Source organism: Topomyia yanbarensis, chromosome 3 (assembly GCF_030247195.1).
Source record: "Topomyia yanbarensis strain Yona2022 chromosome 3, ASM3024719v1, whole genome shotgun sequence".
NCBI classification, from domain to species: Eukaryota; Metazoa; Arthropoda; class Insecta; order Diptera; family Culicidae; genus Topomyia; species Topomyia yanbarensis.
In genome coordinates this window covers 8,405,662-8,427,565 of record NC_080672.1, presented here as the reverse complement: position 1 = coordinate 8,427,565, position 21,904 = coordinate 8,405,662, and the positions used below count along the sequence as shown (strand labels likewise).

Below are 21,904 nucleotides of genomic sequence, written 5' to 3'. Positions count from 1 at the left end.
AACATGAATATTACGTGAATATACGATGTGAAAAATGTTTAGTTTCAATATGTACACTGAGAAAAATCCAAACGTTAATTCTATTTGCTTCAAACCGCTTAAAATTCATATGAAGAAGAAATGCTATTGTTATCACGCGCACACATACCTTTTATGTGTCAACTGTATAACCTATGTATGCACACACATAAGTTATATGTGCATATTGTTATAGAATGGGGTTTTATGTGCCTAATAGTTATGAAATGTGAATGTAAGATTAATATTTCTTGTAAATACACACATTAGGTTTATGTGCCAGTAAATAGTGTCTATATGCCTCCGTTAATTGCAAAAATCTATGTGTAAAATCAATAGGCATAACGTTTACTTTTTTTTGAGTGTAGGGATGTTACAAAATTAAAATACATCGATACTTAGAATCGATACTGGTATCGAAGACAAGTACTGATACTTTCGTTATCATCGTAGTCGAGGTATCGATACTTGGAGGTATCGCTATTCGATTCTTAACTGTTACAATGTATTCAACAGTGGGTTTTGTCAGCAAATGTTTTGCTCTGCTCTTGCGAAAAGGAAAATCCATCTGACAAATAAACTTCGGTCCGATTAGTTTGATGTTGGGTCGAGTCGACGATTCGGCAATGTGTGCAAACGATTGACCATCCATCATCTACTTGTTTTTTCGTCAAATGCGATCGGTGCTCCAAATGTTTCACTAACTCAAATTCAACAACCGATTCCGAAACGGTTGAGTCTGAATCGGTGTTTGCAGAAATCATTCCAAAATCGTTCAGAACTCCGAATCAAATCCTTCAACCTGTTGGTTGCTTCGATGTCATGAACATTGTATCGATATCGGTAAAGTATCGTGCCTGTAGTAACGATACCAATAAATCGAATATCGGAAACAGAAGTATCGTTTCCGTACTAGTATCGAAAGTATCGCAACGTCACTATCAATATGGTTTCACGTACTAGGCAAATGATTTACTACCGGCGATACTCGAACACTTTTCTGTAGGTATGTAAAAGTAAATTTAATCGATTATGTACATAAGGAGCAATACCAATAAAATGAATTTATATTTCAGAATGCGGAAATGAAAACAAACTGTAAGCGTTATAGGAACCAACGGAAACAGCGACTAAGTTTGCTGATTTTCTCAGTACAAAGGATTACCATGCATCCGGCTCTAATTGGAGATAGTTATGCTATAAATTATAAGCAAATAACGTAAATATAAGATGCCTTACATAAAAAATTCAATGCCTATGTCTTTATTCACCGTTTTCCACTCTTTTTAAACACACAAGAAAAGCATTGGAATGCTATTTTAAATGCAGCTACTAATCACATGAAAATCGAATGGATTTATTCTGGAAAGTATGTGAAATTCCTATGGAAGGGAAATGAGCTTCACTTGAAATATACATGCAGTCGACACTGATTTTAATTAGATTGACAACAAAGTTTTCTATGTGTGAAACATGTAATATTTACGTGAAAAGTATTATGGAAAATATTTATATGTTTTTGCATGTGATTAATAAGTGATAATTTTTTTGAGTGTAGACGGGTTAAAATACACTGAAAATAATCGACACGATAAAACCACATGTAATTAAACATCACTTTCATGTGAGTCAAAATCTGCCAAGTGTGCAAACAATTTTCGTCGGTCGAGCTTTTTCTGTAAATTTTTTTGTGGGTTCGCAACGGTAAATAATAAATACAAATTGAACAGTTTTTCGAAATTCGCGTTATTTGCAGAGTTTTGGCTATTTACGTTTTTTAACATGAGTTTGGATTTTATATTATTTCTCACGATTGGTAGCATCAATCCTTCTCATTTCAACAGTTAAAAATGATGAGTTATTCTCCCAATTAAAATTTTATATGGCGTGAAAAAAGTTATTAATATTTTTTTTAAATAAGTTGAAATAACAGTGGCTTCTCAATAGATTTTCAATGTTATTTCGGCCTAATGTTGTTGTATATTTGATAACAAATCCTACGCAAAAATAAATAAAAACATGAAAGTTTCCAACACGGCAAAAGTTATTGGCGTTTCATTATTAACGCGCATCTAGCGCCGCGCCTATCCAGCAGCCCGTTCCTCTTCGAGCGTGTGTCAAACTGTCTGAAAGGGTAGCAATTGTGGTATTTTCGTTTTATTTCGGTATGAGCCGTGTGTGAGACATATTCTGTTTGGTTGATTAAATTCGATTGATTTTTATACATATTTCTGTATAATGTATATGTTAGTTTTATTGAATCTATTAGCTTATATGCAAGTGTTTAACAATGCTAAGGTTGAGTGTTTCACAGATTTTGCCATTCCATATGTAGAGGATTTGAAGAACTTGTCGTTCTTCAGTTAAGTGAAATCATCTAATCATAATAATATATTTTATAACATTCCAATTAACTCTCACGAAAACAACATTCTTGATAACACACGTGTATTTTATAAGAGACCGACAAGAGTTCCCTTTGTACTGTACACTTATTCTCGTTACATGAGATATACATTAAATGATTTTCAGAAAATGTTTAAAATTATTGCTTGATAAATATTGCTTCATTCCATGCAATTAACATATACTGTTTTGCCGTCGTCAGTACCGTTTTTTCGTCAATACCGAAATAAACCGAAACGCGCTAGAATCGCTGCCAACCAAAACATGTTGCAACACGCACGCAAAGCGCGCGGCTGGTACGAACGCCGTGATTCGCATGGCTATCGTTGCGCGACAATATAAAAAACACGAATAACTTTTGTCCTGTTGGAAGTTTTCATGTTTTTATTTTTGCATTTGGTTTAATATGAAATATACAACAATATTAGGCCGAAATGACATTGAAAATCGATTGAGAAGTAACTGTTATTTCAATAACTTTTGCGGTAAATTTTTTTTCTCATTATACAAAATTCTAATTGGGAGAACAACTCATCACTTTTAACCGGTGAATATAGCATCGATGCTACCAATCGTGAGATATTAAATAAAATCCAAACTCATTTAAAAAAAAGTAAATAGCCATGATTCTGAAAATAATTCGAATTTCGAAAAACTATTCAAATTGTATTTATCATTCACCGTTCTGAACCCATAAAAATTTTTTACAGAAAAAGTTCGACCGACGAAAAATTGTTTGCACACTTGGCAGATTTTGACTCAAGTGCGTTCTCATGTTACAAATTGGTAGGACAGCTATCAGTTTGTTCGCTGAATCTAATTTTCTTTTAATTTAAAAATCAGAAAATATTTAAAAATGATGCCACCTGCTATCAATATATATGAAAAACTGACATATTTTTTCCAAATTAAAGATACCTATTGCTAATAAAGGAGTGATACTTTACTTGAAAAAGTAAATAAACTAGTATCTCGGTTAATATAGTTATTATTGAATTCAATCTTCATTTTATTATACATATTGCTTGTGACGCCAAAAACTGGACTCGAGCCGCACTGCGCACGTAACATTCTTCTAATCAAATCTTCTCATAGACTGATTGGTTCGACCGGCCTGTCTATGCGAGTATCATCTCTTTCACATGAAATACATGTGTTTTGAAAGGTCGCAGTTTTCAGTAGCAGTTTGATCACTCACACTTTAAAAGTGCGGCTTTTTTGTGAAAAGGGCGATACTTACAAATATAAACCTAAGGATTTTTTCATACATGCGAATGAGGGCTTTGAAACGCAACAAATTAACCTAAAAATTTGGATTCTACGACATTGCTTTCTTAAGCTACAGCAACAAATACAACGGGCGAAACTGTATTTTTGCTTGTTTACTTAATGTTTCGCCCTCCACGCTCCATGCAAACAAACAGGGCGATACTTTTTTTGCTAGCAGTTTAGAGGCGAAACTGTTTTTTCGTATTTTTTAGGATTTTCAAGCTGATACCAGCTGTAAATAGTAACAATGATCGCTATTGAAAAAAACACGGACGAAATCGGTGGTGTAGAACGGTAATTATTGTAAAAAATTTGGTTGAATTTTACCCAATGGTAAAAAAGTTATGCCCTGTTGAATGTGTCGCAATAATTTCGTGTTCGCCCTTTATGAATTATAAAAAAAAAAGATGGGTGGGTAATGTCTGCGACATAACCGGAGAGATGTAGAATACATAAGGAACACGTTCTTCAAATATGTTGATACTCATTGGAATTTTCGGACAAAAGGTGATTTGGGCGAGGAATATTTCAAATTATTCTTTACAAAAATGATGGTTGTCCTAAAAAGGACCGGTTTTGTTGTCGTTGTTGGCCTTGGTGAGGGAGATGGCTAACGATGAAATTAATTGTTAGCATGAGGAAGTCGCGTAGTACTGGCCAATGGAAGAACAGATAATAATTGATTCCTGAAAATCAATTTTTCTTTATTCATGTAAATTATACATACTTACAAATCTAATAGAAGATTCCTGGTCATATTTCTGAATCATTAGTGCGAACATTGTGTAATTTGGTGAAGTACAATGAAAGTTACAAACTTTCCAAACTCGACCTTCTGTTCCTTCAGAAATATTGAAATGGGGTGTCTATATTAAACCGTTAGTCGTGGTCACAATAAAAAAAGATGGGTGGGTAATGTCTGTCACATAACCGGAGCGTCGTGATTTCAATTCGAGACGTTAATTTAAATCTAATAATATTCAACAGAACCACGTTTGAATGGGAAATTTTCAAATAATTCTCTATGAAAATAATGGTGGTTCTGAAAAGAACCTTTGGTATCGGCGTTGGTGTTGATGGTGATGCGCTGGATCGTTGGATATTTTTGGCATGATAGTTACGTGCCTGGCGAACTGTTTTGTAGCCTCGAACAAAACGACAAGACTGGCTTCTTCGGGTACCATTACGGCTGAACTTTATAAGCTTAGCTCGACTTTGAAATCCTGCACAATCTCACGAATCAGACACTGGTAGGGCCATTTTGTTTGCTACTAGCACGGAGCTGCACAAAAAAATTATTTAATGCAGTTAGTTCACAGAGGCTGCTAAAAAGCTCGAATAGAAGCATGCGACTTCAACATTTCTCTTAAACACATGCAACAACACATTCGTTTTGGTAATACTGATAATAACAGTAGAAAGGAATGGAAAAACAGTGCACGAAACGAGCGAGAGGATAATTTAATTTTTTGTTCCGTGTGCAAGCTGCTTCTTTCCACACAACGTATTATGTTGATTGTTGAAAATTTGTTACACACCTTAAAATGAAAGTTTCAGTTTAACTCTCACTAGAACACAATTGATTGGTCCTGAAAAGAACCGTTGCTTTTATTATAATTTACGCCCACTCCCAGCGGACACTGTGAGCCAGTTTGATTTCTTTTGCGAGAAAGTTACGTACTTGGCGCACTATTTTGTATCCTCAAACAAACCGACCAAGTAGGCATCACTGGCTTCATCACGGCTGAGTTTTGTAAGCGTAGCTCGACTTTGAAGTAATACACAACCTTACGAACCAGACGCTGGAATGTTAGCCAGCGGATTAGTTTCTTTGTTGCCCTTTATTTGGGGCGAAATACTGGCATGGCGACAGTTCCTGATCGGTAATTGGTTGCGATGGGCCACCAGTAGCTGGGGCACTTTTGCGGACCGTCATCATTGCCAACTGTTTTCCTCCGGTGGACTGGCTGCTTGCTAGCGCTTGAACGAATACGAATGATGAGAAAAACCGACCGACCAATATTCATATATGAAAACACGAGAAAGCACTACTATCACTCTCTCGCTCGTTTTCGTGCCATTCCTGTGCCTTTCCTTTCCGTTCGGCTACCAATACTAGCATAACCAAAACGAATATTCTGTCTTTCCATCGCCTTCAATCTAGTGGCCAGTGCTAGCAAACTTGTATGTTCAGTTTTTCAATAACAACATTCCAACAATATTTTCAAAGAATGTTGCAGATTTGAAAAGAAGGAAGGAAAAGATTTTCACAAATTTAAATTCTTTTGTCTTATTTGTTAGCGGTGATACTGGCCATGGGATGGTGGGGGAACACCCACATTCGTTTGTTATGATAGTATTAGCAGCAGAAAGGAATGGAAAAGCAGTGCACGAAAACGAGCGAGAGAGGATAATTTAAATTCTCTTTCTTTCTTTCCACACATCGTATTTCTTATATAGCTTTCTGAAAATTATTTATTATACACCATAAAATGTAAATTTCAGTTTAACTCTTATTAGAACACAATTAATTGGTCCTGTAAAGAACCGTTTATTGTTTTATTGCGGGAGCATAATTCAGACGCACTCCCCGCGGACACGGTGAGCTAGAAAGCACTATTTTGCATTCTCGAACAAACCGACCAAGTAGGCATCGTTGGCTTCTCGGGGCATCATTACGACTGAGCTTTGTAAGCGTAGCTCGACTTTGCAGTCCTGCACAATCTCACGACCCAGACGCTGGAACGATAGCCTACTCTGTTGCCCTTTAGTTGGGGCGAAAATCTTGCAGGGCGACAGTTCCGATGAGTCACCAGTAGCTGGGGCACTTTTTCCGTCCGTCGCTATTGCCAACTGCTTTCCTTCGCTGGACTGGCTGCTTGCTAGTGCTTGAACGAATACGAATGATGAGAAAAACCGAACGACCAATATTCATATACGAGAAAGCACTACTATCGCTCTCTCGCTCGTTTTCGTGCCATTCCTGTGCCTTTCCTTTCCGTTCGGCTACCAATACTAGCATAACCAAAACGAATATTCTGTCTTTCCATCGCCTTCAATCTAGTGGCCAGTGCTAGCAAACTTGCATGTTCAGTTTTTCAATAACAACATTCCAACAATATTTTCAAAGAATGTTGCAGATTTGAAAAGAAGGAAGGAGAAGATTTTCACAAATTTAAATTCTTTTGTTTTATTTGTTAGCGCTGATAAAGGCTATTTAGTTTGCTACTAGCAAGGAGCTGCACAAACAAATCGATTTATGCAGTTAATCAACGGAGGCTGCCAAAAAGTTCGAATAAAAGCATGCGACTAGTGTACTTTGCATGTTCTATATTTTATCAATACTAGAGAGGATCAATAAAATAATTCAAATTGTTATAGCGACATGGAATTGTGGCAACACTGGCCATGAGATGGTGGGGGAACATGCACATTCGTTTTAGTTATGATGGTAGTAGCAGCAGAAAGGAATGGAAAAGCAGTGCACGAAAACGAGCGAGAGAAGATAATTTAAATTCTCTTTCTTTCTTTCCACACATCGTATTTCTTATATTGCTTTCTGAAAATTATTTGTTATACACCATAAAATGTAAATTTCAGTTTAACTCTTATTAGAACACAATTAATTGGTCCTGTAAAGAACCGTTTATTGTTTTATTGCGGGAGCATAATTCAGACGCACTCCCCGCGGACACGGTGAGCTAGAAAGCACTATTTTGCATTCTCGAACAAACCGACCAAGTAGGCATCGTTGGCTTCTCGGGCCATCATTACGACTGAGCTTTGTAAGCGTAGCTCGACTTTGCAGTCCTGCACAATCTCACGACCCAGACGCTGGAACGATAGCCTACTCTGTTGCCCTTTAGTTGGGGCGAAATTCTTGCAGGGCGACAGTTCCTGATCGGGTTGCGATGAGTCACCAGTAGCTGGGGCACTTTTTCCGCCGTCGTCATCGCCGACTGCTTTTCTTCGGTGGACTGGCTGCTTGCTAGTGCTTGAACGAATACGAATGATGAGAAAAACCGACCGACAGATATTTATATAATCGCGCTAATATGCACTACTATCGCTTTCTCGCTCGTTCTCGTGCCGTGCATGAGCCTTTCCTTTCCGTCCGGCTTCTAATGGCCTAACCAAAGGAATATGCCGTCTTTCCCCCACCAAGTGCTCTCGTCAAGCAACCCAATGCGAATAACCATACGAACAAACATGTAATGGACCTATATATAAACTTTTCATTATTTTATTGTTCGGTTGGTCTACCATAACGACGGCTCTGTGCGGGATGGGCTGAAAATTTTCACTTTTCCGAGTCGTTTTCGAAAGATTTTTCAAAACACATTTTTTTTGTTATTAGTACATGTTATACATACTTCAAATTTTAATACAGCATAGAGGAACATATTTGCAACAAATTGGTCTAAAAATCAAATCATTCTGTTAAGTATGATAAAAGTTATTAACGTTCAAAATCTGACGCGGCGCCGCAGCCGATATTTTGAAACGGGACCCCTATATTGAAACCTTAAATGTATTCTACATTAAAAGATGGGTGGGTAATGTCTGCGACATAATCGGAGTGTCGTAACTACACTTGTGACGTTAATCCAAATCTAATGATATGCAACGAAATTACATTTGCATGTGAAATTTTCAAATGATTCGTTATAATTATGGTTAAAAATTCTAATTGGAAATTCTTTTCCATCACCAACTATTTTTCTTTTTTTCGAATCTACAGCATTCTTTGAATATATAGTTGAAATGTTATTGATGAAAAAATGAAAACGCGTTTGGCAACACTGCTCTGTAAATGGATGGTGGGAAGACGCACATTCGTTTTGATTATGCTAGTATTAGTAGCAGAAAGGAAAGAAAAGGCACATGGCCCGAAAACAAGCAAGCGAGAGAGCGATCGTAGTTCGCATTCGCTCTACTAAACTAAAAAAAGATGGGTGGGTAAGGTCTGTGACATAACCGGAGCATCGTGACTTCACTTCGAGATGTTAATTTAAATCTAATGATTTATGCAGTTAATCAAAGGAGGCTGCCAAAAAGTTCGAATAAAAGCAAGCGACTAGTGTACTTTGCACGTTCTATATTTTATCAACACTAGAGAGAATCGATAAAATAATTCAAAGTGTAATAGCAACATGCAATTGTGGCAACACTGGCCATAGGATGGTGGGTGAACACGCACATTCGTTTTAGTTATGATGTATTAGCAGCAGAAAGGAATGGAAAAGCAGTGCGCGAAAACGAGCGAGAGGATAATTTAAATTCTCTTTCTATCCACATATCGTATTTCTAACCTACTTGCTGAAAATTGTTATACACCATAAAATGTAAATTTCAGTTTAACTCTTATTAGAACACAATTAATTGGTCCTGTAAAGAACCGTTTAGTGTTTTATTGCGGGAGCATAATTCAGACGCACTCCCCGCGGACACGGTGAGCTAGAAAGCACTATTTTGCATTCTCGAACAAACCGACCAAGTAGGCATCGTTGTCTTCTCGGGGCATCATTACGACTGAGCTTTGTAAGCGTAGCTCAACTTTGCAGTCCTGCACAATCTCACGACCCAGACGCTGGAACGATAGCCTACTCTGTTGCCCTTTAGTTGGGGCGAAATTCTTGCAGGGCGACAGTTCCGATGAGTCACCAGTAGCTGGGGCACTTTTTCCGTCCGTCGCTATTGCCAACTGCTTTCCTTCGCTGGACTGGCTGCTTGCTAGTGCTTGAACGAATACGAATGATGAGAAAAACCGAACGACCAATATTCATATATGAACACACGAGAAAGCACTACCATCGCTCGTTTTTGTGCCATTCCTGCGCCTTTCCTTTCCGTTCGGCTACCAATACTAGCATAACCAAAACGAATATTCTGTCTTTCCATCGCCTTCAATCTAGTGGCCAGTGCTAGCAAACTTGCATGTTCAGTTTTTCAATAACAACATTCAAACAATATTTTCAAAGAATGTTGCAGATTTGAAAAGAAGGAAGGAAAAGATTTTCACAAATTTAAATTCTTTCGTGTTATTTGTTAGCGCTGATAAAGGCTATTTAGTTTGCTACTAGCAAGGAGCTGCACAAACAAATCGATTTATGCAGTTAATCAACGGAGGCTGCCAAAAAGTTCGAATAAAAGCATGCGACTAGTGTACTTTGCACGTTCTATATTTTATCAACACTAGAGAGAATCGATAAAATAATTCAAAGTGTAATAGCAACATGCAATTGTGGCAACACTGGCCATAGGATGGTGGGTGAACACGCACATTCGTTTTAGTTATGATGGTAGTAGCAGCAGAAAGGAATAGAAAAGCAGTGCACGAAAACGAGCGAGAGAGGATAATTTAAATTCTCTTTCTTTCTTTCCACACATCGTATTGCTTATATTGCTTTCTGAAAATTATTTGTTATGCACCATAAAATGTAAATTTCAGTTTAACTCTTATTAGAACACAATTAATTGGTCCTGTAAAGAACCGTTTATTGTTTTATTGCGGGAGCATAATTCAGACGCACTCCCCGCGGACACGGTGAGCTAGAAAGCACTATTTTGCATTCTCGAACAAACCGACCAAGTAGGCATCGTTGGCTTCTCGGGGCATCATTACGACTGAGCTTTGTAAGCGTAGCTCGACTTTGCAGTCCTGCACAATCTCACGACCCAGACGCTGGAACGATAGCCTACTCTGTTGCCCTTTAGTTGGGGCGAAATTCTTGCAGGGCGACAGTTCCAATGAGTCACCAGTAGCTGGGGCACTTTTTCCGTCCGTCGCTATTGCCAACTGCTTTCCTTCGCTGGACTGGCTGCTTGCTAGTGCTTGAACGAATATGAATGATGAGAAAAACCGACCGACAGATATTTATATAATCGCGCAAATATGCACTACTATCGCTTTCTCGCTCGTTCTCGTGCCGTGCATGAGCCTTTCCTTTCCGTCCGGCTTCTAATGGCCTAACCAAAGGAATATGCCGTCTTTCCCCCACCAAGTGCTCTCGTCAAGCAACCCAATGCGAATAACCATACGAACAAACATGTAGTGGACCTATATATAAACTTTTCATTATTTTATTGTTCGGTTGGTCTACCATAACGACGGCTCTGTGCGGGATGGGCTGAAAATTTTCACTTTTCCGAGTCGTTTTCGAAAGATTTTTCAAAACACATTTTTTTGTTATTAGTACATGTTATACATACTTCAAATTTTAATACAGCATAGAGGAACATATTTGCAACAAATTGGCCTAAAAATCAAATCATTCTGTTAAGTATGATAAAAGTTATTAACGTTCAAAATCTGACGCGGCACCGCAGCCGATATTTTGAAACGGGACCCCTATATTGAAACCTTAAATGTATTCTACATTAAAAAACGTAAGGGCGATACTTCGGTGGGACCGAAAAAGTAAACAATCGCCAAAGGGGCGATACTATCATTTTGTCGATTTCAATAGCAAAAACAAATTTTAATTTAATAATTTTAAATACTTTATGAAGTTTTGGGTTTCGCTCACTGAATCATGCAATCTAGGATGTAAAAAACACAATAGTCCTTAAATACACGCATAAGAATTGTGCATGTTTGATTCTATAAATTATTTCTTCATTTTTAATCGATAAAAATTCTTTATTGTGAACCAAGGAATTTATTAAACCAAACTTATTTTTTTGGGTAGATCAACCAAAATATCTTTTGAATCAATCTTACAAGTTTTTTTATCTGTGCTTTTCGAAGATCGACAAAATTATTGTTTGTTCCAAACAAATCAGTGATTCTAACAAAAGCATGCAGCTAATTGATTCAAAAGGACTGAATGCATTACATCAACAGCCCTTGTTGAATTGAAACAAATAAAAAATAAAAGTTCCTACGAAAAAGAAAACTTTTTCCACGTGCGTCAATGCTGGAAAAATGCGCTATTTTTAATTCAGGGAATTCAGTTTTCGGTGAATTCGTATAGTGCTCAGATTTTCCGGATTCGAAGGGCGCAAGTGCAGCTTGAAAATAATCATTATGTCGCACAAAGGTTAGTGAATAAATTAAGTCGAATGCACACGGTGCGTTTTATGATGCCTTCCTCTATTCCAGGACTCAATCAAAACACCCTTTGTGGCTTAAAAACGACAATCGCAGAACTGAAAACACGTCACCGTCCCAGAGATAAATAATACCCGTTCGAGAGGGCAGTTTCCTGTACTTCATCATCTCTGGTCCAACAGGAAGACACAGCGTATTCGTGCGCCTTCTGCAATCTTTTTGGAAAAGCCGAGACTCTGAAGCACTACATTATAGCGCATATCTGGAATAAACCACTCGCACGGCCAAAGGTACTACATAAAGGGACGGTGATTGGAATCGTATGCGCTGCATGTAATAAAATTTCATTTCATTCCAAGCAAACCTACTCCGGAACAGGTTTGGAATCCCTTATGGATTCTCGCTCAAATGCAACAAACGATTGAGTCGGAATCGGTTGTTGCCTTTGAGCTGGAACTCATAATGAATCCATTCAGAATTCCTAACCGATCCCGGAATGGGTTTGACTGGGCCATACTGCATCCATTCAAGATTCCGAAGCGGTTCCAGAATGATTTGACTGTGTAAAATTAATGCCTTTGTAGCCTGTTTTTAGAGAAAGGCCAATAAGTCAATGGCAAGTATTTACTTTGTGAGGTTCATTTGTACTGATGTTATCTGTTGTCAGCGAGTAATGGTTTGTTCTAAATTTGTCACCATGCCAGTTGGCCTTTGGTTCCTATTAAAGAATAGGCATATTTTATATACAATAAAATTGGTTTTGCTTCAATATTTGCTATGCATTGATTCAAATATTTGTTGTGTTTAAAACAATAAAAGATATTATTTGATTTAACAAAAATGTTTTTTGTATTGAACATTTGACATGCATTGATCCAAATATTTTATTAGTTTTATTCAACAAAATAAGCTCATAGACTCAACAAAGTTGTATGTTGTTTCGATTGTTGTTATGATAAAATCAATAAAAAAATTTTGTTGGTCCAACTATTTTCCTTGTTTGATCCAATAAATTCTTCAGAATTATTTCAACAATTGTTTTATTTATATATACATGTATTTTTTATTGAACACAGAACAGCTTGGTAAATTTATTATTTCAACCCTCATATTATTTGACATTAAAAATTATTTTTCTGCGTGTAGGAAATAAAACCAAGTCTGGAAATATTCACTGTTGATTTTCTTTGAATGGTGTCACTGCTCGTATCGCCCTTTTCAAGAAAAAGCGTTGGATACATTTTTTTGCGCGTACATGTTTTGCCCTTTCCTCACATGTACACGCAGAAAAATGTATTGTAGATATAACAATATTCTGGTTCAAATTCAATAATAATTATTATCTCAGGGCTAATAATATTCAACAATTGATTCAATTCATAATATTGTTATTTCTACAATAAATTCTGGTTTTGACGTTTCTGTATTTAAATCACGTTATCGGTTGAATTAACAATAAAATTGTTGAAACGATCGACACTGTGTTATTACTCGAATGATGTGAACACGATTAGTTCAATAATATTCTGTTGTTGAAGCAACAAATAATACAGTAAACAATTACCATTGAAATGTTTGTTTCTTTTAAATAAAAATAAAACAATTTTTAGGGTTTAATTTTTATTAATAATAGCACGTTTCAAAAACTTACTTATTCATTTGCCAAACAACTTCCAACATTTCAGGGTTGTTCTGAAAGTTAGAAAGGTAATGTTACTGTCAATATATTTAAATTATTTTAATATTGACACTTACCCAGAGAATATCTGTCCTGTATGCTGTGACTGCGCTGTGAAGTCTGCGGAAATGAAAATTTTACATAGTAAAGTAATTGTGAGGGTTTTACTTTGCTTTTCTCACTTACATAAATAAAAGAAAAATATGCACGGAGCATAGAATATACACAAAAAATACACAATACACGCTGATTTGGTACTATGCAAGACTTACATAAAATACAATTTGATTGAAGTAAAAATAATATTGTTAGTTCAACAATAAAAAAATGTGCGTTTAAAATTCCATGAGTTTTGAATCAATAATAGAGTTACGATTCAAATCAAAAATCATTTTTGATGGTTTAAGCATTTGAAATTTCGCTGCGTGTACATGTCGCTCGCCAGTTTGGATTAAGAAATGTCATTTCAGAAGGGATTCTTTGCCACATAACTCTCCATTATGTGACCGTTAATGTGAATATGTTTGTGCCTGTTCAAAAAACTTCACCTTAAATGATTTACCACATATATCACATTTGCACGGCCACTCGCCAGTGTGAGTTATTACATGTCGGTCCAAGTGACACTTCTGAATGAATCCTTTGCAACATATCTCGCATTCATGCGGTCATTCATTACTGTGCCTCTTTTTGTGCAAAGTTAAGATACACTGACGGTTAAATGATTTTCCACATATATCACATTTAAACGGCCGCTCGCCAGTGTGTGTTATCACATGGTTGTTCAGGTGATTCTTCTGAATGAATCCTTTGCCACATATCACGCACTTATGCGATCGTTCATTGCTATGAATTTTTCTGTGATCTTTCAAACTACTCCGCTCATATGATTTGCCACAAATATCGCATTTGTGCAGCCCATCGCCAGTGTGAGTCAGAATATGCTGCTCAAGCAGATATTTATGAAGGAAATCTTTGCCACATATCTCGCATTTATGAGGTCGTTCATTACTATGCAGCTTTCTGTGCAAAGTTAAGTTACTCTGACGGTTAAATGATTTTCCACATATATCACATTTAAACGGTCGCTCGCCAGTGTGTGTTATCACATGTTGGTGCAGGTGATTCTTCTGAATGAATCCTTTGCCACATATCACGCACTTATGCGTTCGTTCATTGCTATGAATTTTTCTGTGGATTTTCAAACTACTCCGCTCATAAAATGATTTGCCACATATCTCGCATTTATGAGGTCGTTCATTACTGTGCAGCTTTCTGTGCAAAGTTAAGTTACTCTGACGGTTAAATGATTTTCCACATATATCACATTCAAACGGCCGCTCGCCAGTGTGTGTTATCACATGTTGGTGCAGGTGATTCTTCTGAATGAATCCTTTGCCACATATCACGCACTTATGCGTTCGTTCATTGCTATGAATTTTTCTGTGGATTTTCAAACTACCCTGCTCATAAAATGATTTGCCACAAATATCGCATTTGTGCAGCCACTCGCCAGTGTGAATTAACATATGTTGTTCAAGCAGATATTTCTGAAGGAAATCTTTGCCACATATCTCGCATTTATGAGGTCGTTCATTACTATGCCGCTTTCTGTGCAAAGTTAAGTTTCTCTGATGGTTAAATGATTTTCCACATATATCACATTTATGCAGCCCATCGCCACTGTGAGTCAGCATATGCTGCTCAAGCTGATATTTATGAAGGAAATCTTTGCCACATATCTCGCATTTATGAGGTCGTTCATTACTATGCAGCTTTCTGTGCAAAGTTAAGTTACTCGGACGGTTAAATGATTTTCCACATATATCACATTTAAACGGCCGCTCGCCAGTGTGTGTTATCACATGTTGGTGCAGGTGATTCTTCTGAATGAAGCCTTTGTCACATATCAAGCACTTATGCGATCGTTCATTGCTATGAATTTTTCTGTGCCTATTCAAACTACTCCGCTCATATGATTTGCCACAAATATCGCATTCGTGCAGCCACTCGCCAGTGTGAGTTAACATATGTCGCTTAAGCAGACACTTCTGAACGAATCCTTTGCCACATATCTCGCATTTGTACGGCCGCTCGTCAGTATCGGTTAATACAGGTCGCCCCAGGAGCCGATTCCGAAGGGACTCTTGTACACATACATCACTTTCTGATCGCTTCCGTTGCTTCGAAGACATTTTTATCTGATCCATGAACTCCCAATGCGAATCCGATAATATTGAACGATCGCTGATAGTACCAATGCTAAAATTATGTAAAAAAATAAACATTTACTTGCATGAAACAATAGGTTTGTTCCAGAAGTACTTCTGAGCATACAGGGAGAAAGTCGCTTCTTTATTCAGTTCTCTTTTTTCTGGACGTAAACAGGAGTAAGTTTTTTGCTCTGGAGCATGAAGCGGGTTCTGGAACAAACCTAATTTAATCCATCAGACTTGTGTTGTTGATATCAATAAACACCTTAAATCTTTGTATATCCATTCCTGGAGGGGCCGGGGGAGGGGGAGGTGGGTTTGGATGATTAAGGTTAATTCGGTGAAAAAGGTGCATTTGTAAAATAAATATTGTGGCGGTAAAAAGAGCGTATCATTCTGTTACTTAAAACTTCTTACTTCTCTAGAATTATATGTTGGAATCCTACCGTATCGTGATCGGTGGATTTGTTTTGCACATTATGTGCATGTCTACTACAATAGACGAATTAATTCTGAAACTAGTATGTAATCATAAATATACCCTACATCACACATTATAACGATGATTTAAAATACTGGCAAAAATTTAAATTTTCTCTATGGATGTGCAATACTTGTACCATCGAAATAGAGCACTACTAATGTTTATTTGCGTTGCTCAAATGGTGTGCTCAATAAGGTATTTTTGGCGCACTATCTCCAAATACTTTGACTCAGATATCTGCTACGCTGTCAAGATTTTCAAGCCAAGGTCTAAAATGTCATGCTAATGTTAATCCACAATCAACAGTATTGATTCTATAACAACATAACAACGATGCGCGAATTCGTTTTATTATTGAGGAATCATGGTGTAAAGTGCTTATCATTTATCAACAATGCAGAAATTAACACATTACTTCAATTTATTGTCCAGTATTTCAGCTCGATGACAAACATCTAAAGGTCGAGTCATGTCGCATCGATTCTAGTTTGAATCGTGCTTGCAGCAAAACAAGCAGAATAATCTGAACGTCAGTGGGGCCCATAATTTGTGTACCCGCAGATATACGTGCTGACTAGGTAAGCCTGTCCACAATGACGAAATCGACTACCAAGCCGACATAAATTGACTTTTACTGTGAGCCGTGTTTACAAACTTTGCTTCACAGTTCTGTTATTAAACACGGCTCACAGTATAAGTCATTTTATGTCGACTTTTCAGCGTCAGCGTGCGTAGCCTTTACGCGAACGAAAGCTACAGCAAACAGTACCGCTAGCGACAATCCTAAACTTGTGCTCTATAACACACTTCTACAGCAGGGTGACGACTCATTCCTGAAAATGAAATTCCTTGATTTTCCAGGTTTTTTCCAGGAAGCGCCACCCTGAACAGGATGTGTTAAGCAAGATGACCAAGTACCATTAACCCATTCATGCCCATGTTGTTTGTGGACAACAACGTTTTTAAACAGCTATTACATTTGATTAAGGCAAGATTTGCTCACAAAAACAAGTAAGGTTAATAAATGTGACTATTGGCTTTCATTTGAGTGTTAACGTATACAAACATCAGCTCTAGAACTGAAGTTATTGCAGTTAGTCTGATTGAACTCCGATGGAGCAGTGCTGCCAGGGACCGTTTACGATGACGACGGAAAATGAATTTTTCATATAACTTCGTTATGCTAGAATATTAGTGAAAACGGATAAAACTTATAAATTTAGACTATTTTTGGCTACATTTTCCACTCAGTTGGACTATCGTAAATATTCTAGGAGAATTGTAGTGAGCATTGGAAGGTAAAAATTGAGCAGCTTCTAGCATTGCAAGGAAAGCACCTACCTTTATGAAAAAAGGTTATTCGAGTTTCTTGACCCCACCGTTTTAAAGAAAAAATAGTTTTGAAACACTACATACACTAGAAAAAAGTTGGGCATGAAAGGGTTAAGAAATACATAATAAAAACACTACTTCATCCAGCACATGTAACACGTACAGATTATATTGCTGAGAACGGAAGTATAAATCGAAAGCATAAACGGATTTTTGGAAGAACAATTTAATATTTATGACGTTCAGTTCGGCAATAGGGGATTTAAAGCGTCATTGAACTGTCGAAGAAAAATCAGGTGACTCCTCACATCAACGACCCAGTTAAACTCATTCCGGAATCGGTTCGGATTTCTGAATGGAGTCATTATAGATTCCAAATCAAATGCAACAACCGATTCCGACTCAGAATCGGTTGTTGCATTTGATTTGGAATCCATACTGACTCCATTCAGGATTCCGAATCAAGTTCCGAATGGTTTGACCGGGGAGAATCGCATTAATTGATTTACACCATACACGCGCACGTTAGTCGGAATGAGAAAGGTTACGTTTCGTGTAGGGAGAGATAGTTGTATATGGATGTCTCGCTGGAGAGAAGAGCGTGGAGGATAAAATATCGCGGAAAAAACACTTGCCAAAATCTTCATAATTTGCATATTTTCCGTGGACCTACCTCATTTTAGCCATAATAAACCGATAAGATCTTTCGAAAATGTATCTCAGTCTGAATTTCCACCGTTTACAATCGGTTACCATTCATAAATACCAGAGTGTATGTAAGGAGAGTGAAGACAACTGTCATGATTATCCGTCAGTGATATTCCAAACGAACAAACGACCCGTCAAAATACATGAATTTGACTCGTTTGGAATGACACTGACAAATAATAAATTGTTCCAATTTTGACAGTGTCGTCACTCTCCTTATATGCACTCAGATAAATACCATATCGAAAAATATAAATATTAAGCGACTCTAGTGAAGGTGATGATAAGTTTCCGTTATTGTGCGCTCGTTTCATGTTGAACTAACGAATAATTTGCGAAATATGGTTCAAAACCAATTTATTGATGACATTTTTAAGAAAATACTAAGCTTTTCATAAAGCAAATGCTTTAAATTCCTTACTGAAAATGTGAATAAAATGCACGATATTTGTTTACATACTTCTGATTTTTCTCTAAACTTTTGTAGATGGCACCTCAGTACACTTGAATGTCTCCATGGCTTAACTCAGGACAATAATAATAATAATGTAGGTTAATGCTCAACACAAGCCGTGGTAAATGAAAACATATCATACCCATTTGGTGAAATCGTTGCCACACGTTCAGTACCGCTGTTTTTTTCGGTAGATTCCTTTTCCGTTGTAATTGGGGTCAAAAGTCCATTCACGAACTCCATGAAACTGAAATTTTCAATCGCAAAAGAAATTCAAATTGCTCGCTTGTGAAAAAGGCGCATTTGTGAACTGATTTGCTGTCGTTTTGACATGAGACAATGTGCACGGTTAAAAAGTACCCAATGATTGGTAGCAGTATTACTCAATTTCAGATATTTCGACATCAACATTTCATAAGGCATTATATACAATATGCTCATGTTGAGAAAATGGCGTCTGAAAAATTACCTCGTACTTTATATTCCCATTTATGAACAGGAGCTTGATTTAAGGACCAAACAACTCAATGCCGTGTTAATCAAAGTGGGTAGAAGTGTTCCCGACACGAAAATGTGATGCTGAGTTTGTGGTAGAGAAGATATGAACATGTATTTCGCGGTTTGGGTTGATGAAGGAAATTGTTTGTGACAACGATTCACAAATAGTAATACGGAACGGAACACGGAACAAATAGTAATCATGGTTGGCTGCTCTCTTTTCAGATTTTAGCATTTAAACAGCCTAGCCTTACCAAGTCACCATGGAAAGCAGAAAGTAAGCAAAAGTTGAGCAGAGCGAAATTGACTCTGCAGAGTTTCTGCCAGTATTATGCGCGATTTGTGCTAGCATTCTGGCAAAAAATTCGCTCAAATGCAACAACCGTTTCTGACAGAAGCGGTTAAACTAACCGATGCTGCTCACTTTTAGCCAGAATCCAGCGAGGAATGTACGGCCAGGATTTCTGCACGCTCCCTGCCACATCTTTGTCGAATGTTTTACTCGATTCGTGCTAAATTCTACCAGGTAGGTCTTTGCACGGTTTATTCCCGAGTTATGCTCGGTTCCTGTCAAAATTTGCCAGAAAACGCGAGCGAAACCGAGTTCGCCCTAATTCAACTAACCCGACAGGATGCGCGCAAAAATCCGACAGGGCTGCCAAACCAAGACTGAAATCTAGCAAAACTAGAACTGTTACGATAGTATAGATACTTCATGATAAATGATTTTCCGCATATTTCACATTTAAACGGTCGCTCACCGGTGTGGGTTAACGCATGTTTCTTTAGCTGATGCTGCCGAAGGAATTTTTTATCACATACCTCACAATTATGGGGCCGTTCTTGTCCTCGCAGTTCACTGTCGGTTCGCTTCCGTTGCTTAGCAGACATGTCGGTCTAATACATAAATCTAGGCTGAGAATACTAATACGTTGTCATTACCAGTGGAACCAATGCTAACAAAAATGAAACAAAATATCAGATTTGTGTTGTTCATTGAAGACATTCACAAAGAAATGTACAGTGTAAACTAGCAGATTTTCGTATGCAATAAAACTACAAATTACAAATTAAAGAAAAAAAAACAAGTATTTTGTAACAAATATGTCGTAAACAAATAATATTCGTTTAAACACTAGCGCCACCATACCTGCATATCCCAAATAGATGTCGATCATTTCAAATCATTCAATCCTGTGATGCCTCGTGATGATATCCCAATTACCTTTCAAGAGGTAACTAAACTGTGCTGAACTTCCGATATAAAGGCAATTGTTGTTTATTGAGGTTTTACCCTATTGGTCATTCGCCTATAATAAACAAAGATACGAAATCAAAATTTTATGAACCATATATACATATTATATGTGATTTTCGACCTGCCAATAATTGACCTGCTTTGAGTCAAATGAATCAAAACAACTATCGCATCCAATATACCATTAGCAGCACGCACAACTATTCTAATTTATTAGCAGTTGAAATCGATGTGACCCTTATTTTTAATGGTAAATTATCGAAAAATGAATTTTAACCAAGAAAAACTACTCTAAGAGACTCTAAAGACTTTATCACAGATAACAGACGTTTAGGCTCGATTTGAATCATGTGTAAATACCCGCTACTGAAAATCAGACGTCTGAAACACGTTTGGCAAACGTTTGTAGATGGCGCAGTGATCGATACAATGCAGTTAGAGTGCAGCTGTCAAACACGTGTAGCAAACAGTTGCGCAGATGGCAATAGTGAAACACGGATTTCCAACGTTTATCAATTTGAAAGTTTACACAGGTTTTTGAAGAAATTTTGTTCTAGCCTAAACGTCTGTTATCTGTGACTTTATTAATTTGATATAGAGTTCTATGCAAATCATTTCACACATACCACTTGGGGGATTTGTTTACCTCCAGCTGTCATATGTAAAACTGTCAACCGAATTAAACGTTTGAAAAAGCTCGTCTGAACTATTCATAGTGGTGTTGAAATGCTCTACGCCGCTGGAAAACTTATTCCGAACGCGTACAATACTGGTTGGTAAGGTTCCATCGTGAAAATAGTACGACCGAAAAGTTATTTCCGATTTGTTTTCCTCTAAAGACGTTGAATCCCTCTGGATAAAGACTCGCCAAATCTATCTTATTCTTATTTTTTATCAGTAAGTGTCATTACAATCGAGCACGAGACCTGTCAAAAGCCCGCAATCCGAAGAAAATCGCTTCGAATCCTCCTGGAACGAGGGCCATTGACAGGTCTCGTGCTCGATTGGAATGACACTGACAGATAAATGGTAAACAAACGATTGACGTGTCGAGTCTTTACCCTGTCAAAAAAAATGCGGACGAACATGGTCAGGCGATTTAAAAAGTTTGACGTTTGACTCAACTCGCCTGTGCTAATTGCCCCTAGGAACAAATGCAATTTGCGAATGCGATTTAAAGGCAATTACAATACTTAGACAAATTTTCTGGCGCCTGAAATGGACTTGGTTGTTTTTGCGTTTTTCAAACATGGCGGTTCATTTTTGGCTTAATTGTTTTTTTTTAAGCAATTGGCGCGTTCCCGCTTGTATTTTGTTTGTTTAGTGAACTTAATTTAGCCTACGAATGTGAAAAATTGTGGAATCGTGTGTAAGTATAGTGGAACAAGATCTCTGAGTCTAAATGAAAGTCAGATTGTGGTAAGTTTTGGTGAGCAATACGAATTTCACCATCGATTCTTCCTATAGTCTGGTGGTGATTACCTAGTGTACCGATAAATTTATGTGAGTAGATAGTGAATCCGAAAATATTTA

General features: G+C 37.3%; 2 protein-coding genes across 9 annotated transcripts in view; both read right to left on the bottom strand.

Moving 5' to 3' along the window:
* Window positions 1-21,904, bottom strand: part of LOC131691481 (zinc finger protein 208-like) — a 58,390-nt gene that overhangs the window by 23,028 nt on the left and 13,458 nt on the right. For 2 of the 8 annotated variants that reach the window (XR_009305784.1, XM_058977900.1), the window contains exons 1-3: window positions 20,493-20,674; window positions 20,264-20,423; window positions 19,936-20,069 (exon numbers count right to left, since the gene is read on the bottom strand). The gene's annotated coding sequence lies outside the window, so the exon portion shown is untranslated. Of the gene's footprint in view, window positions 1-13,357; window positions 13,439-13,501; window positions 13,545-19,811; window positions 20,070-20,263; window positions 20,424-20,492; window positions 20,675-21,017; window positions 21,293-21,904 lie in introns of those variants that run through there. The other 6 variants (XM_058977903.1, XM_058977904.1, XR_009305783.1 and 3 more) reach the window with 5 other exon arrangements.
* On the bottom strand, window positions 13,819-19,415 carry LOC131691483 (zinc finger protein OZF-like). The gene is made up of 2 exons (XM_058977906.1): window positions 18,758-19,415; window positions 13,819-15,686 (listed from the first exon to the last, which is right to left on the bottom strand). Exons 1-2 carry the CDS (start codon window positions 18,856-18,858, stop codon window positions 14,093-14,095), a joined length of 1,695 nt encoding a protein of 564 aa, XP_058833889.1. The 5' UTR covers window positions 18,859-19,415; the 3' UTR covers window positions 13,819-14,092.